Source organism: Henckelia pumila, chromosome 3, assembly GCF_033568475.1.
Source record: "Henckelia pumila isolate YLH828 chromosome 3, ASM3356847v2, whole genome shotgun sequence".
Lineage (NCBI taxonomy): Eukaryota > Viridiplantae > Streptophyta > Magnoliopsida > Lamiales > Gesneriaceae > Henckelia > Henckelia pumila.
Window position 1 is genome coordinate 48,855,867 of NC_133122.1, and position 17,502 is coordinate 48,873,368.

General features: G+C 38.8%; 3 protein-coding genes and 1 long non-coding RNA gene across 5 annotated transcripts; all 4 read left to right on the plus strand.

Moving 5' to 3' along the window:
• Window positions 1–402: 402 nt before the first annotated feature.
• LOC140887365 (tubulin alpha chain-like) lies at window positions 403–2,853 on the plus strand. The gene is made up of 3 exons (XM_073294579.1): window positions 403–621; window positions 1,272–1,877; window positions 1,978–2,853. The coding sequence occupies exons 1-3, from the start codon at window positions 529–531 to the stop codon at window positions 2,620–2,622; spliced, it is 1,344 nt and encodes a 447-aa protein (XP_073150680.1). The 5' UTR covers window positions 403–528; the 3' UTR covers window positions 2,623–2,853.
• A 1,239-nt stretch (window positions 2,854–4,092) lies between these two features.
• On the plus strand, window positions 4,093–5,801 carry LOC140887271 (small ribosomal subunit protein uS4y-like). The gene is made up of 3 exons (XM_073294411.1): window positions 4,093–4,231; window positions 4,662–5,043; window positions 5,407–5,801. Exons 1-3 carry the CDS (start codon window positions 4,204–4,206, stop codon window positions 5,585–5,587), a joined length of 591 nt encoding a protein of 196 aa, XP_073150512.1. The 5' UTR covers window positions 4,093–4,203; the 3' UTR covers window positions 5,588–5,801.
• A 226-nt stretch (window positions 5,802–6,027) lies between these two features.
• LOC140887270 (pentatricopeptide repeat-containing protein At5g15340, mitochondrial) lies at window positions 6,028–8,206 on the plus strand. The gene has a single exon (XM_073294410.1). The coding sequence runs from the start codon at window positions 6,271–6,273 to the stop codon at window positions 8,146–8,148; it is 1,878 nt and encodes a 625-aa protein (XP_073150511.1). The 5' UTR covers window positions 6,028–6,270; the 3' UTR covers window positions 8,149–8,206.
• A 90-nt stretch (window positions 8,207–8,296) lies between these two features.
• LOC140892978 (uncharacterized) lies at window positions 8,297–10,484 on the plus strand. 2 transcript variants are annotated; one of them, XR_012152965.1, is made up of 4 exons: window positions 8,297–8,725; window positions 8,814–8,837; window positions 9,128–9,200; window positions 9,806–10,484. It is a non-coding gene; the product is annotated as an uncharacterized lncRNA (long non-coding RNA). The 2 variants fall into 2 exon arrangements; XR_012152966.1 differs by having other exon boundaries at window positions 9,809–10,484.
• Window positions 10,485–17,502: the final 7,018 nt, after the last annotated feature.

Here is a 17,502-nt window from a genome sequence, read left to right on the forward strand (position 1 = left end):
AATTTTACATGAGAAGTGCATCCATCATGTGTACTAGAAGTCTAGAACACGTATTTGGATGCTTTTTTAAACCAAAACAAAAAAAGGAAATCTCTCTTGATTTTCTGCATTCAAAAAGGAAATTTCTCTTGATTTTTGCATTCCAAAAAAAAAAAACTCTTGATTTTCTCATTCAATAATATTTTTTCAGTAAATTTATCTTGTATTCTGAAAACGATTGATACTACCTCTCAAAAAGAAAACGATTGATACTAATTGACAACCTTATTGTTATTCAAATTTGAAAATATCCAAAACGGTGGAGTGGAGCCAATTGTCACGTGACTATCCAGCTGTAAAGAAATAATAAAACAAAACAAATAATTGCAACGACCCACCGTTGCTATAAAAGCCCTCTCCTTCTACACAATTATCTCTCACATTACACATCTTTAACCCAGGGACGTCTTTGTATACGCCTCTGGTGTTTTGAATTTCCCTCTCATTTCTTCCTTCAAAAGCCGCCGATTCCTCCGATTTGATATCAGAATGAGGGAGTGCATCTCGATCCACATTGGCCAGGCCGGTATACAGGTCGGAAATGCATGCTGGGAGCTTTACTGCCTCGAACACGGCATTAAGGTTTGATTTTCTTTTCCTCCTTGCTAGATCTGAGGTGGATCTGTAAGATTCTGTGATTTTTTTGTGGTTCGTTTCGGTGTTTTGGTTAGATCTGGATTTTTTTGGATTTAATGTCTATTCTGGGGGATTTTGTTTTATTTTGTTTGTGTTTTTTGAGATGTGATTAGAAATCACGAGTATGTTTGAACGCGAGATCTGATTCATTTATCGCTTAAATTTTTTTCCCTTCACGTTGTTTTAGCTACATTTGATTTGTTTTTGGTCTGATCTAGATGTTTTGCGTTTTGTTCTAGCGTCTGTTGTGGCGGGGTTCGTATCATTTGTTCGATTTTATTTTGTAATATGAGTGGATTAGGGAAATGCATGTACTTTGTTTTACTCTTATGGGAACACTCATTCTGATAGAACGAAAATGCCGGACAAATTATAGATCCAAGTGGTTATTTGCAGAAATCAGAATTCGAATACTGTAGATCTAGTCGGCCTTTTATTCTACCTTGTTTTTCCTTCTCTCTTTCCGTTCGAAACTTTAGATTCAGAAGAATTCTTGCTTGCTTAGTGCATACTACTTCTGCGGTAGTACTGCGTAATTAATTTGAGGCATGTTTAGTTATTTACAGAAGAATTTATTGAATTATGTTTGTATGTAGCCTGATGGGCAAATGCCTGGAGATGTCACAATCGGCGGAGGTGATGATGCCTACAACACATTCTTCAGTGAAACAGGCGCTGGAAAACATGTTCCTCGAGCTGTGTTTGTGGATCTGGAGCCGACTGTCATAGATGAGGTCCGCTCAGGTTCATATCGCCAGCTCTTCCACCCAGAGCAGCTGATCAGCGGCAAAGAAGATGCTGCCAACAACTTTGCTAGGGGTCATTACACTATTGGAAAAGAAATTGTCGACCTCTGCCTTGACAGGATCCGAAAGCTTGCAGATAATTGTACTGGGTTGCAGGGATTTTTGGTTTTTCACGCTGTTGGGGGAGGTACGGGATCCGGCCTCGGATCTCTGTTGCTTGAAAGGCTCTCTGTTGACTATGGTAAAAAATCAAAGTTGGGTTTCACTATCTACCCTTCTCCTCAGGTTTCAACGGCTGTTGTTGAGCCTTATAATTCCGTGCTTTCGACTCATTCCCTACTTGAACACACCGATGTTACTGTGCTCCTGGATAACGAAGCCATTTACGACATCTGTCGTAAGTCTCTTGATATCGAGAGGCCTACCTACACTAATCTCAACAGGTTGATTTCTCAGGTAAATAAATTTACCTGGCCTGGTAAAAGTATATGATTCTTTTATCTATTGTATATCTCTGTTTGTCTGTAGGTTATTAATCTATTTGAAACTTGTCCAGGTGATATCTTCATTGACTGCATCGTTACGATTTGATGGGGCCTTAAACGTGGATGTGAACGAGTTCCAAACTAACCTGGTTCCTTATCCAAGAATTCATTTCATGCTTTCCTCTTACGCCCCTGTGATCTCTGCTGAAAAGGCCTATCACGAGCAACTATCTGTTGCTGAAATAACGAACACTGCTTTTGAGCCGTCATCTATGATGGTGAAATGTGACCCTCGCCATGGGAAATATATGGCTTGCTGTTTGATGTACAGGGGTGATGTTGTCCCCAAGGACGTTAATGCCGCTGTTGCCACAATCAAAACCAAGAGGACAATTCAATTTGTTGACTGGTGCCCCACAGGGTTCAAATGTGGTATCAACTATCAGCCTCCCACAGTCGTCCCTGGTGGTGACTTGGCTAAGGTCCAGAGGGCAGTGTGCATGATTTCCAACTCGACTGGTGTTGCTGAGGTGTTTTCGAGGATCGATTACAAGTTTGATCTGATGTACTCAAAACGGGCATTCGTGCATTGGTATGTTGGTGAAGGCATGGAGGAAGGAGAATTCTCGGAGGCGAGGGAAGACCTGGCTGCGCTGGAGAAGGACTATGAGGAAGTTGGTGCGGAGTCTCAAGACGGAGAGGAGGAGGAAGAATAAATGGATGGTGGTCTCTTTGGTTTTATCTCGAGTGCTCGTCTGTTGACTGTTGCTTGTTCTTGTGATGGATGTGTTGTATTTGAGTGTGTCTCCCTTTGCTTCATTTCCGTACGCTTTGTTATTCTTGCCTGGCTGTGTTTCACTCGAGATGTTGTGATGTGTTGTGCTGTGTTTAAGCTACTATGAACTTGAATGGGTTTGATTTTAATTATGTATCTTCTTTTTGTTCCATCTTGAATGTTGTTTCGTGGTACAATGCTTAACGATTCAAGTGCGGAATGAACTTATAACTCTGTAAACGTTTCAACACTACGGAATATTCCACTCTCAAACTCCAAAAGTTTAAATCATGAAAAATTTATTCCACTCAAATATGGCAAACTCCAAGTTCATTAGCAAGAACAAATCATGGTATGTGTGTCATTTGTTTCCTTGTAACTAGTGATTTCAAATGAGAAAAAACTCGGGGCTCAATGTCTACAAATCATTGAAAAGTTACGTGCAGCCACGAGAAAAATGTCCTATGATATTCGCCATGTTTGGAGACCCCATGAACTCAACTATTCCCTAGTGTTTGATCAGCTACGCATTTAGTTCATTTCCAACTCATATTCTTCATTTTTCGTCCTCTATCCTCGAAAATAGATAACATTGATCTATATTTTCAAAAATGTTCTCCAACCAATATCCTCAAAATATTATCAAATACTTCATTTCGTGTAATATATTTTTTGGTCATGACCTTGTTCGTTATTTTCATTTGGTGTTTATTTTAAATAGTAAAATAACAATTAATTATAAATTAAAAAGAGATTAAATAAAATTTAACCATAAAATTAATTAAAAATTTTAAATATATAAAATGAATCCAAAAAAATAGGAAAAGACTATTAAACAATTTAAAATTTTTAAATATATAAAATGAACCCAAAAAAATAATACAAAAGGACTATCATGCAATTTTTTAAGATGACATTTTCGTAATTTTGACATCCTCTATTTTCCTCCTCTATTGCTACGGTTGGAGGATCAGTGTAGCACTCTCCAAAATGGAGAGTGCAAATAGAGGATGGTTGGAGCATCTTCCCTCCTCTATTTTAGAGAAATCGTCAATTATAGACGTGGGTTGGAGATGCTCTTATGGTACAATTCAAAAACTACATAGTTCTTTCACAATTATCCTCCACATTTTAAGATTTTAAAACCAATATTTTTTATTTTTATTTTTCCTATTAGCGTGCAAAAGGAAATTTTTATTCCGATAATTGGAATTTCCTTAGTTTTCATAATATTCACTAATATTTATATATGTGGTTCGTATTTGATTTTTCTATTTTTTTTTACCGTATTTATGCGTCAAATATTTTTTTATTAACGAAAATAAATATTTGTAAAAGAAAAATAATTATGTTCACAATTTGGATATGGACCTAAGAACGAAGCCCCAATCCAAAACAGATGCTTGGTGAGCAGAGCCCAGTTTCTATTTAGCCCAATCGGTGGACTAGGGTTTGCCGATTCAAAATTACTCTGTAAAGTATCTCATTCATCTTGCTTTGCAGTGCAACGTAGTGGGAGACGATGGTGAACGTTAGTTTCTATCGCAACTGTAAGTGTCTGCTTGAAATGCTCGTCCTTTTCATTTTCTTCTACTTGGCGGATTATTGAATGAGTTTCGTTAGCGATGTTTGATCAGGGCTTTTAATTTGTATCTTTTATTTGGATTTCCGATAATATATGATGTGAATTTGGATTTATGATCTGGGTTTGCTGCCTTTTGGAATTATTAATTTGGCCCTTTGGTGGAAATCAGTTTGAAATGTGTTCTGTTTTGCTGCTGTTTCAGTTATTTGACATTGTCCCTTGTTTTGGAAGCATGTTCAAATAAATGAGAAATCTGAAGTTCAAGGTCTTGGTTTTGTGCTATTCTTTGATCTATTTCATACTGAGGAAATCGACTTTTATTTATTTTTTCAGTCTCAATTAATTTAATATCAGGTATTTTAAAACTAAATTTGATGTATGGTGATTTTTATTAGATGGGAAGACTTTCAAGAAGCCTCGCCGGCCATATGAGAAGGAACGATTGGATGCTGAGCTGAAGCTTGTTGGAGAATATGGGCTTCGATGCAAGAGGGAGCTGTGGAGGGTTCAATATGCATTGAGTCGCATCCGTAATGCGGCAAGAATGCTTCTCACTCTTGATGAGAAAGACCCTCGTCGTATTTTTGAGGGTGAGGCCCTTCTTCGTAGGATGAATCGGTACGGGCTTTTGGATGAGAGCCAGAACAAACTTGATTACGTGCTCGCGCTGACTGTGGAGAACTTTCTTGAACGGCGTCTCCAGACTCTTGTGTTTAAGGCTGGTATGGCTAAATCTATTCACCATGCTCGTGTGCTGATCAGGCAGAGGCACATCAGGTGTGTGTTCTGTTGGTATTGACATTGTTTTTAAAGGGGAAAAAAAGAAAGAATTTCCGTCGTGGTGTCTTGTTTGACAGTGGGCTGCAGATTCTTGAATGATATATAGTTTATCCTCATTTGAATCTTTGACTAATTCCAGATGTTCTTTATATGTTTATCTGAAGTTTTCGTGGATGCGATTTTCTATCCAAACGAGCTCCGTCTACCCGACAACTCTCTTAATCTGTTTTCAATATGTATTGACATGTTAGTTTCATATTCTGAATAATCTTAGGGATCTAGTAGCCATGTTATAACAACATGGTTTTGGTTCCTTGTCATTCGTTTTGCACATTCAATGATGAACTTTTATCCTACCAGGGTTGGAAGGCAGGTGGTAAATGTACCATCATTCATGGTGAGAGTCGACTCACAGAAGCATATTGATTTCTCACTTACTAGTCCTTTTGGTGGCGGTCGCCCTGGAAGAGTGAAGAGGAAGAACCAGAAAGCTGCTGCAAAGAAATCCGGTGGTGGTGATGAAGAGGAGGACGAAGATTGAGCTGTTTCAATATTAAAAACAGAAGCAAAGGCGTCACTATGTTTGTGTTTTAGTTATCACCTCGAACAGGAAATTTTCTTGCTCGAAACTGTCCTGTTTTTGTTTTTGGTTACCCGTTCTTCATTTTCATGTTCCTTTCTTTCAAAGGATTTTGTGTTTTGGGTGTTGCCAAGACCCGACGAGCTTTTCTTGAATGATAGGCATTTTCAGTAAATCATAACTTGGGAATCAATCTGAATTAAGGGGATAAAAACCATTTTTTTTGTTGAAATATTTTATTTAATTATAAAAGGATATAAAGTATTTTAACATCTCAAATAAGTCAAATGCTTAAATTTGTTCCATATTTTCATCCATTCTTTTTCAACAATATTTACTGATATTAATAAATATTTTTTTTAAAAAAAACTGTCAACGCCATATTTTCAATGAAGTTATATACACACTGATTTTGTAAAAAATCGAGGGCCAAACACTGATTTCAATATCAAATCAATCTCCTAATTAAAGTTTAATGTGGTAAGAACTAAGAGTTATGCGTAAGATGAATCAAACTAACGTAAAATTCATCAAATATATTTGAGCAGATCATCAAATTAGTCAATTTGGCTGTAATGTTTGATATTTACCGAACATTGCAACACTGGAGTTGACTCGACGGGAGATGGCCGGCTGCCGGAACCATGTCATCAGTAGCTCGCCATTACCGCGTCCTTCTCCGGTCATGCGCCCGACACTCACGGCTGGCCGACGGCCTGAAGATACACGGCGCCATCATAACAACCGGCCTCCTCTCTCTCCGGAACACGTTCCTCCCCAACGTTATTCTCCACATGTACGCTGTGTGCGGCGACTTGTTGTCGGCACGAAAATTGTTCGACGATATTCCATTAAGTCATAAAGACACCGTCGACTGGACAACGCTCATGAGCTGTTATTCCCTTGTTGGATCCCACCTGGATGCTCTCAATTTGTTCGTCATCATGCGAAAAGAAATGATTTTGATCGACGAAATCACGTTGGTTTCCATGTTCAGCGCTTGCGCGAAGGTGGGAAATGGGGTGTTTGGGATTCAAGGCCATGTTTGTATGATCAAGATGGGTTTGGGTTTTAGCGTTAAAGCTTGTAATGCTGCGATGGATATGTATGTTAAGTGTGATTTAGCAGCTGACGCTAGGAGGCTGTTTGAGGAAATGACGGAGAGAAGTATTGTTTCCTGGACTGTGCTTCTGGGCGGTGTGGTGAAACGGGTTGGTTTGAAGGAAGGTAGGAATTTATTCGATGAAATGCCTGAGAAAAATGAGATCGCATGGACCATGATGACTGCTGCATATGTCGAAAATTGCTACACTGAAGAAGCTTTAAGGCTTCTGAGTGAAATGCTGTTTAATCATGAACTGAAGTTAAATTTTGCTGCCCTTTGCTCATTGTTGTCAGCTTGTACGCAGTCGGGGGATGTTGTGATGGGTAAATGGTTACATACACATGCTCTCAAAACCATGGTTGGTGCAGTAATCGATGTCTTGGTGGGCACGGCTTTGCTCGATATGTATGCAAAATGTGGCCGTATTAATATGGCAACGCGGGTTTTTGAGTCTATGCATTCGAGGACCGTGGTGTCATGGAATGCTATGCTTAATGGGCTCGCCATGCATGGGAAGGGAGCAGTTGTCTTGGATATGTTCAATCAGATGTTAGAAGAGGTCAAACCGGATGACATAACCTTCACAGCTGTGCTGAGTGCTTGTAGCCACTCTGGTTTAGTCGAGCAGGGCCGGAAAATTTTCTACAGCCTTGAACGTGCCTACAGTATAAGCCCTTCCATGGAAAATTATGCCTGTATGGTGGATCTTTTAAGTCGTGCAGGACATTTAGAAGAAGCAGAGGCTGTGATCCGGGGTATGCCTATGAGCCCAAATGAGGTTGTTTTGGGGTCTTTGTTAGGTGCATGTGGTGTTCACAGGAAGCAAGAGCTGGGGGAACGCCTTTTACGAGAACTAGTTCAGTTGTATCCACACAACACTGAATATCATATCTTGATGTCTAACGTCTATGCTTTATCAGGTAAGCTTGATAAAGCTGATTCTTTTCGAAGGGTTCTTAGAGACAGGGGAATCAGAAAGGTTCCTGGAGTTAGTTCATTGTATATCAACAGCCAAGTTCATCGTTTCACTTCAGGGGACAAGGCGCATCCGCAGATCAAAGAGATATACTTAAAGTTGGATGAGATGATCAAAAGATTGAGATTATCTGGTTATGTACCGAACACTAACTCCCAGATCTTCTCAGCTAGTGACATTGGAGTGGATTATACCTATGAGCAGGAGGAAAAAGAGCGAGCTTTACAGTTCCACAGTGAGAAATTGGCAGTCTGTTTTGGTCTCATGAGCACTAAAGTTGGCTCGCCTCTTTACATTTTCAAGAATTTGAGAACATGCCCAGATTGTCATTCGGCAATGAAGATTGCATCCAAAATATATGGCCGGGAAATTGTTATTAGAGATCGTAATCGTTTTCACTATTTCAAGCTTGGTTCATGTTCTTGTTCTGATTATTGGTGATTGATGATCAAACAGTCTTGAAATTTGACCGTTCAACATAGTGTGTAGTTTGACTTCTTATGTAAGGACCCGATTTTACTCTATTAATTAATTTGTGTGTTAAAATATGTATTTATAAATATCGGTTTATAGACGATATTAAATTGCATATTTGATTTATAAATCACACAGAAGTTGAAATAACTCAAACCGGGTCAAGTTTTAACCCCGAATAAATAAAACGAGTACACACATTAAGTATATTATTAGATTATGATAAGATATATATCTTCTCTTTCCTCAACCTTTCCACCGCCATCACCCTGCGTTTTCTTTTCTTTTCGTTTCCAAGTTTTCTCATTTCTTCAAATTGCCGTATCTTTTCCGTCGGTTATCGATTTTTGAAAATAAATATAGTTCCGAAATCCTCGCGACGAGAGCTTTCTTTTGATACCAATATTGTAAGATTTCCTCGCGTTGGTCGAAACCCGACTCCGACCAGCCGCCGTCTTCGCCGCCCCTAGCCGCCGTCCGATCGCCGCCTGAGCTAGGAGGAGTGTTTTTCCGGTTGTTTAGACCTTTAATTCGAAGTCTTGAGGTATATTTCGAATTTAGGGTTTCGAATTTTGGGTATTTCGATTCAATTGACATCCGATAATTGATATTTGATTTATTATTGGTTGTAGGTATTATATCGAAGTCGATTGAAGGTATTCGATATTTTTCAGAATTTATTTGGGATTTATTTCGAATTTCCAGATTTATGTATATTGGGGATTTTCGAATTTAAGTGTTGATTATTCATTAATTGAGTGTTTAGATGCTCTAGAAAATATAAATGCGAATTTTCGAAATTTGTAGGAAATTTCGGAAAATTCAGATTGTTCTACTTGGGTATTTTGACTTTTAGAGTCGTATATTCGATATTTGGTCATTGATAGGATGTTTTAATATTAAATATGAATTTTAGGATTTATGAACAATTTTTCTGGAATTACAGATTCTGAAAATTTGGGATTGGAATATCCGAGAAATACTTGAGATATTTCTGTGGTAATTAAGTGTCGGTTGAGGTACGTATGAGCTGTTTATATTACGACGCCTATAATGGCATGTAATGATATTAAGTATTTTGTAATGAGTGATAACGTGTTTTATGTGCTTACGTGGATTATATGATGTCATTCACTCATTTACAAGTTTACATAGCACGTTGAGCCTTGACTCCTTTGATTGCTATTGATATTGATCTCTTGAGATGTATTGAGTCATCATGGAGCGAGTGACATTGTTTTAGTGCACTCCTGAGATAGCATGAGGCACGGACAGGTAGCTCCTGTCGCCCTCTGATGCTACGTACGATACTCCTGATGACAGCATGAGGTTGGACGGGTCGCTCCTGTCACCCTCCGATGCTACGTGTATGGATTAGCAGTGATGATTCGAGGTCTGCTGTGTTCCTGGCACGGGTGGCCACTGAGTTTATTGTGATACGATTATTTGGACTCCTTTTGGTATCCCTTATTTCATTGATACCTGTCACGCATTACATTGCATTTCATTGCATTGTACTTGATTTTATTCATGTCAGTTATATTTGTCGTAATTTTTATAGTTCGTCGTACTGGGGTCCGACCCCTGTTTTTTTTTTATGCTGTGGTTGTTTGTGATTCTATAGCAGGTTATCCAGGGGGATTTGACGCATCTGGTGGAGCGTCATCTAGTGGTACCCAGTGAGGCGAGCGTGGAGTCGAGTTCCCAGATATATGTATATATATCAGTTTAGCGAGTTTTATATTTGCCGGGGTGATGCCCTGTGTATCTGTATAAATAGTTTTGGACCTTGTTTTGAATTGTTATTTGTGTGATCGAGCCTTGCCGGCTCTGCATGTGTTTAGTCCTGGCCAGTGCGGCTATAGGTTTGTAAATTGGAGTTGTGACTCTATTTTCGAGTATATATTGCTGGTTGTGTTGTACAGATTTTTGGGATGTCCTATTTACGAATAGGTCATGCCAAAATTTCTGTAGGCCCAAACGCAAATTTTTAACTCGTTTTCGCTGTTTACATTAATTAATCCTGGTTGTTTGATCATTAAATATTAAATTAGGACACGAGCCCTTTCATTTGGTATCAGAGCGTATACTGGGATATGCTCGAACTAGAGTCTAGGACACTCGAGTTTAGACACTAACAAAATGGTTGCGTATGTGTGTGACTACTTGTTCTTACGTGACTTACTTGTTGTGTTTATTTTTGAACGTATTTGTTAGAACCAGTAGTTCTTGGCTTTAGAACTTAGTTTATTAATTCTATTAGAATTCTGAGTTCCTATCATAGTTTTCTGTTTGTTAAGATATTTTTGCCTGTATTTTAATCCTTGTGTCTTGTAGAATGGCACCAGGAGGAAGAGGTAGAAAAGGGAAAGAAGTTGTAGAAGAGTCTGCAGCGGAAAATGTTAGAAATCTTGATGATATTGTCAGGGGAAGACGTGGTCGACCAGCTGTTCAGCCTCCGAAAGATGTGGAATTAGAGATGGAACAACAACCACAGGTAAATCCTGACAAAGGAAAAGCGATTCAGGCTGAGGCTGATCCAGTAGCCCAATTGACAGAGAAAATGGGAGGAATACGTTTAATAATTTCTCAATTTCAGGAGTTGCGTCCGCAAAAGTTCTTTGGCAATGAAGGAAGTGAGAAAGCTGCTAGTTGGTTGAAAAGTCTCAACAATATGTTTAATGGATTAGAATATCCTGATGACATTCGACTGAAGTTAGTTCCTTTTCAACTTAAAGACCGAGCGCAACTTTGGTGGGAAACGACAACAGAAACATTTTCTGATTCTGGTGAAAAGATCCCATGGGAAGTATTTTGTAAGCAGTTTGCACAAGAATATGCACCACCATAATACTATTCTGCTAAAGAAGATGAATTTAATCTGTTGGTGCAAGGCAATAAATCTGTTGCTGAATATGCTTCTCAGTTCTCTGCTCTTTTACCTTATGTCCCACATGTTGCAAAGAATGATCGGTCAAAGCTTTCACATTTTCTGAAGGGGCTTACACGAACTATCCACACGCTGGTGACTACTGGAACTCCATCGACTTATATGAAAGCAGTAGAAAAGGCAAAGAAGATTGAAGCGAGTCTACTCAGGGGTGAACCACAATCAATCCCAGCATCTGTTCCTCAAGGAGCTGGAAGCAGTTCACAGACACCAATGGGTTTACCTTCATATCAGCCTATTCAATTTTCTCAGCAAGCGAAAAGACCTTGGTTTAAAGCTAGAGGGAAGCCATTTAAAAAGAAACCACAGTCTAGTTCCTCCAGTTCCAGTGGTAGTCGTGCAGAAAGTTCAGTTGGATCGTCTGGTAGGGTATACTGTGACAGATGTGGTGGTAAGCATTTGAGTGCACATTGTACAGGATTTCCAGGAACTTGTTATACTTGTGGGCAGGCTGGACATTCGTCTCGAGTATGTCCAAATGCTGGAAGACAGCAATTTCAGCCACAACAGTTTGGCCAGTTTTCTGGACGACCATCATTCAGACCATATGCTCCTGTACCACAGTTTGCTCCTACACAGCCTTATATTCCAGGACAGTCCACTCAACAGCCTAGGTATCCATCTCCTCAGAGTCAGCAGCGTTTTCCAGGTCCACAGCAGGCTCAAGTCCATGCTATGACTCAGGATCAGGCACAAGATGCACCTGGGGGAGTTATTGCAGGTATTTGTTATATTTTTGAGTATCCTGCACGTATCTTGATAGATACAGGAGCATCTCATTCTTTTTTATCTGTTACATTTGCTGATGAGCATGAGATTGCTTTTACTCCGTTATTGGATACTGTGTCTGTTGCTACTCCTGCTGGTGTTTTCTTGATGTCTAATGAGATAGTTTTGAATTGTGTGATTAGATTTGAGGATAAGATCATGATAACCAATCTAATCAAACTAGCTATGTCTGATTTTGACTGTATCTTGGGTATGGATACACTGATGCATTATAGAGCTACTGTTGATTGTTTTCATGGCATTGTGAGATTTAGACCGTATTATGGCAATAAGTGGAATTTTTATGGTAGTGATTCACAATCTCGCATTCCATTAGTATCGGCAATGGAAATATTTAGATTATTGTCGATAGAAAATGAAGGATTTATGATTTATGCTCTAGATGCGACGAAGGAAGAGAAATTGAAAGTTTCAGATATTCCTGTCGTTAAGGATTTTCCTGATGTATTTCCTGATGAGATTCCGGGTTTTCCGCCTCAAAGGGAAATAGATCTTAGCATTGAATTAATGCCAGGGACAAGTCCTATTTTTCGAGCCCCATATCGATTAGCTCCAGCAGAATTGAAAGAACTCAAGACGCAATTGCAAGATTTGCTGGAAAAAGGTTATATTAGACCAAGTGTATCACCTTGGGGTGCTCCAGTCTTGTTTGTGAAGAAGAAAGACGGAACGATGAGAATGTGCATCGATTATCGGCAATTGAACCAGGCTACTGTGAAGAATAAGTATCCTTTGCCACGAATTGATGACTTGTTTGATCAGTTACAGGGTACATCTGTATATTCTAAAATTGATCTTCGTTCCGGATATCATCAACTTCGAGTTCGAGAAGAAGATGTTTCCAAGACAGCATTTTGAACGCGTTACGGACATTATGAATTCTTAGTTGTGCCTTTCGGGTTGACTAATGCTCCAGCGGTTTTTATGGATTTAATGAATCGTGTGTTTCGGGAATTCATAGATCGATTTGTTATCGTTTTCATTGATGACATTTTGATTTATTCTAAGTCAAGAAAGGAGCATAAAGAACATTTGACCTTAGTACTTCAGACACTCGGAACATCACAATTATATGCGAAGTTTTCTAAGTGTGAATTTTGGTTGGATAGAGTATTATTTCTAGGACATGTGATATCAGCACAAGGGGTATCTGTTGATCCTAGTAAAATTGAAGCTGTTCTTAATTGGTCTCGACCAACCAATGTCTCTGAGATTCGTAGCTTTTTGGGTTTGGCTGGATATTACAGGCGTTTCATCAAGGGATTTTCCGAAATAGCAAGGCCTATGACTATATTGACGCAAAAAGATCGACGTTTTGTGTGGACTGAGGAATGTGAAGCTAGTTTTCAGACTTTGAAAGAGAAATTGACTACGACTCCAGTACTAGCATTACCTTCAGGCTCAGGTGGATTTGTTGTCTGTACAGATGCTTCTTTGAATGGACTGGGTTGTGTTTTGATGCAAAATGGACGCGTGATTGTGTATGCATCTCGTCAATTGAAACCACATGAGACTCGTTATCCAGTTCATGATTTAGAATTGGCTGCCATTGTGCATGCATTGAAAATATGGCGTCATTATCTGTACGGTGAACAGTTTGTGATTTATTCCGATCATAAGAGTCTGAAATATTTATTCACACAGTCTGATTTGAATATGAGACAACGCCGATGGCTGAAACTGCTTAAGGATTTTGACTGTGATATTCAATACCAGCCAGGAAACGTGAATCAAGTTGCAGATGCTTTGAGCAGAAAAGTTCATACTAAGATGTTGGCATCTTTAACTCTTTCTAAAGTTCATGAGCATTTGAGAACTTCAGGATGGACTTATCGAGCTAAAGGTAATCATTTCATAGTTTCATCTATTCAAGTTGAACCACGAATAATTTCGAAAATCAAAGCAGCACAAAAGACTGATCCATATATTCATCACTTGAAAGAATTAACTCCAGCTGGTCAGTCAGGGAAATTTTTTGTTTCTTCTGATGGATGTTTGCGTTATAATGGTAGACTTGTGGTTCCGAATTTGATAGATTTGAAAGACGATATACTACGAGAAGCTCATTGTAGTCGACATAGTGTACATCCTGGAATTAGAAAGATGTATCATATCTTGAAAGCCCATTACTGGTGGGAAGGTATGAAGAATGATATTTCTGATTTTGTAGCTAAGTGTTTGACGTGTCAACAAGTTAAGGCTGAAAGAATGAGACCAGGTGGTATGTTACTTAGTCTTGAAGTACCACAGTGGAATTGGGAACACATTACTATGGATTTCGTGACACACCTACCTCGATCTAATCGTGGTTGTGATGCCATTTGGGTTATTGTGGATAGATTGTCTAAATCTGCCCATTTTATTCCATATGATCGTACGTGGACATATACGAAAATGGCAAAAATGTACATTGATCAGATAGTGCGATTGCATGGTGTGCCAGTGACTATAGTATCAGACCGTGATCCCAGATTTACTTCTAAGTTTTGGTATAGTTTGCAATCAGCTTTGGGTTCTAAATTGGCCATGAGTACTGCCTATCATCCACAGACAGATGGTCAATCTGAAAGGACTATTCAGACACTTGAAGATTTATTACGAGCTGTTGTGATGGATTTTAGTGGTGGTTGGCAAGAATCGTTAGCTTTGGTGGAATTCTCTTACAATAATAGTTATCAAGTATCTATCGGAATGACACCATTTGAAGCCTTGTATGGCAGAAAATGTAGATCTCCAATATGTTGGGAAGAAGTAGGAGAACGACAATTGTCAGGACCAGAGTTTATTCAAGAGATGAAAGAAAAAGTTGAACTGATCAGGAAAAGAATGAAAGCAGCCCAGGATCGTCAAGCCAGCTATGCTAATAACAAACGTAGACCTTTAGAATTTCAGGTTGGCGATTTTGTTTTCTTGAAAGTATCACCATTTCGTGGTACTATGAGATTTGGGCGTAAAGAGAAATTAGCTCCTCGTTATATCGGTCCATACGAGATTGTTGAGAAGATTGGTATTTTGGCGTATCGTTTGAACTTGCCGCAGAGTTTGTCTGCGATACATGATGTATTTCACGTATCTATGCTGCGGAAGTATGAACCAGATCCTTCTCATATCTTGAGGGCTGATGATGTGGAGTTGGATAGTTCCCTTAGCTATGTTGAGTATCCAATGCAGATCCTTGATCGTAAAGAAAAGCAACTGAGGAACAAGACGATTCCTTTGGTTATGGTGGAATGGAGTAGACATGGGAGAGAAGAAGCTACATGGGAATTAGAGTCTAGAATGCGTCAAGAATGGCCTCATTTGTTTGACAATGTTATGAATTATGCCTTGTCCTCTGATTTCCCTATGTACTATCAGTAATAGATGTTTGATCCCTTTGTATATAAGTTTGATGTGTGTTTGATTTCGAGGACGAAATCTTCTTTTTAGAGGGGGAGAAATGTAAGGACCCGATTTTACTCTATTAATTAATTTGTGTGTTAAAATATGTATTTATAAATATCGGTTTATAGACGATATTAAATTGCATATTTGATTTATAAATCACACAGAAGTTGAAATAACTCAAACCGGGTCAAGTTTTAACCCCGAATAAATAAAACGAGTACACACATTAAGTATATTATTAGATTATGATAAGATATATATCTTCTCTTTCCTCAACCTTTCCACCGCCATCACCCTGCGTTTTCTTTTCTTTTCGTTTCCAAGTTTTCTCATTTCTTCAAATTGCCGTATCTTTTCCGTCGGTTATCGATTTTTGAAAATAAATATAGTTCCGAAATCCTCGCGACGAGAGCTTTCTTTTGATACCAATATTGTAAGATTTCCTCGCGTTGGTCGAAACCCGACTCCGACCAGCCGCCGTCTTCGCCGCCCCTAGCCGCCGTCCGATCGCCGCCTGAGCTAGGAGGAGTGTTTTTCCGGTTGTTTAGACCTTTAATTCGAAGTCTTGAGGTATATTTCGAATTTAGGGTTTCGAATTTTGGGTATTTCGATTCAATTGACATCCGATAATTGATATTTGATTTATTATTGGTTGTAGGTATTATATCGAAGTCGATTGAAGGTATTCGATATTTTTCAGAATTTATTTGGGATTTATTTCGAATTTCCAGATTTATGTATATTGGGGATTTTCGAATTTAAGTGTTGATTATTCATTAATTGAGTGTTTAGATGCTCTAGAAAATATAAATGCGAATTTTCGAAATTTGTAGGAAATTTCGGAAAATTCAGATTGTTCTACTTGGGGTATTTTGACTTTTAGAGTCGTATATTCGATATTTGGTCATTGATAGGATGTTTTAATATTAAATATGAATTTTAGGATTTATGAGCAATTTTTCTGGAATTACAGATTCTGAAAATTTGGGATTGGAATATCCGAGAAATACTTGAGATATTTCTGTGGTAATTAAGTGTCGGTTGAGGTACGTATGAGCTGTTTATATTACGACGCCTATAATGGCATGTAATGATATTAAGTATTTTGTAATGAGTGATAACGTATTTTATGTGCTTACGTGGATTATATGATTTCATTCACTCATTTACAAGTTTACATAGCACGTTGAGCCTTGACTCCTTTGATTGCTATTGATATTGATCTCTTGAGATGTATTGAGTCATCATGGAGCGAGTGACATTGTTTTAGTGCACTCCTGAGATAGCATGAGGCACGGACAGGTAGCTCCTGTCGCCCTCTGATGCTACGTACGATACTCCTGATGACAGCATGAGGTTGGACGGGTCGCTCCTGTCACCCTCCGATGCTACGTGTATGGATTAGCAGTGATGATTCGAGGTCTGCTGTGTTCCTGGCACGGGTGGCCACTGAGTTTATTGTGATACGATTATTTGGACTCCTTTTGGTATCCCTTATTTCATTGATACCTGTCACGCATTACATTGCATTTCATTGCATTGTACTTGATTTTATTCATGTCAGTTATATTTGTCGTAATTTTTATAGTTCGTCGTACTGGGGTCCGACCCCTGTTTTCTTTTTATGCTGTGGTTGTTTGTGATTCTATAGCAGGTTATCCAGGGGGATTTGACGCATCTGGTGGAGCGTCATCTAGTGGTACCCAGTGAGGCGAGCGTGGAGTCGAGTTCCCAGATATATGTATATATATCAGTTTAGCGAGTTTTATATTTGCCGGGGTGATGCCCTGTGTATCTGTATAAATAGTTTTGGACCTTGTTTTGAATTGTTATTTGTGTGATCGAGCCTTGCCGGCTCTGCATGTGTTTAGTCCTGGCCAGTGCGGCTATAGGTTTGTAAATTGGAGTTGTGACTCTATTTTCGAGTATATATTGCTGGTTGTGTTGTACAGATTTTTGGGATGTCCTATTTACGAATAGGTCATGCCGAAATTTCTGTAGGCCCAAACGCAAATTTTTAACTCATTTTCGCTGTTTACATTAATTAATCCTGGTTGTTTGATCATTAAATATTAAATCAGGATACGGGCCCTTTCATCTTATTTGTACTATTCTTGCTGCCGTCCTTCAGGGTAATGAATTGAAATCTTTCCTATAAAATATAAAATAAATGGCTATGATAATGCTTACCACAT

What these genes read in the sequence shown, in the direction of transcription:
- LOC140887365 (XM_073294579.1), top strand. Translation starts at nt 529, where the DNA reads ATGAGGGAGTGCATCTCGATCCACATTGGCCAGGCCGGTATACAGGTC. An exon ending in GCCTCGAACACGGCATTAAG is followed by an intron (nt 622 to 1,271) that starts GTTTGATTTTCT and finishes GTTTGTATGTAG; the next exon opens with CCTGATGGGCAAATGCCTGG. An exon ending in TCAACAGGTTGATTTCTCAG is followed by an intron (nt 1,878 to 1,977) that starts GTAAATAAATTT and finishes AAACTTGTCCAG; the next exon opens with GTGATATCTTCATTGACTGC.
- LOC140887271 (XM_073294411.1), top strand. Translation starts at nt 4,204, where the DNA reads ATGGTGAACGTTAGTTTCTATCGCAACT. An exon ending in CGTTAGTTTCTATCGCAACT is followed by an intron (nt 4,232 to 4,661) that starts GTAAGTGTCTGC and finishes GATTTTTATTAG; the next exon opens with ATGGGAAGACTTTCAAGAAG. An exon ending in ATCAGGCAGAGGCACATCAG is followed by an intron (nt 5,044 to 5,406) that starts GTGTGTGTTCTG and finishes TTATCCTACCAG; the next exon opens with GGTTGGAAGGCAGGTGGTAA.
- LOC140887270 (XM_073294410.1), top strand. Translation starts at nt 6,271, where the DNA reads ATGTCATCAGTAGCTCGCCATTACCGCGTCCTTCTCCGGTCATGCGCC.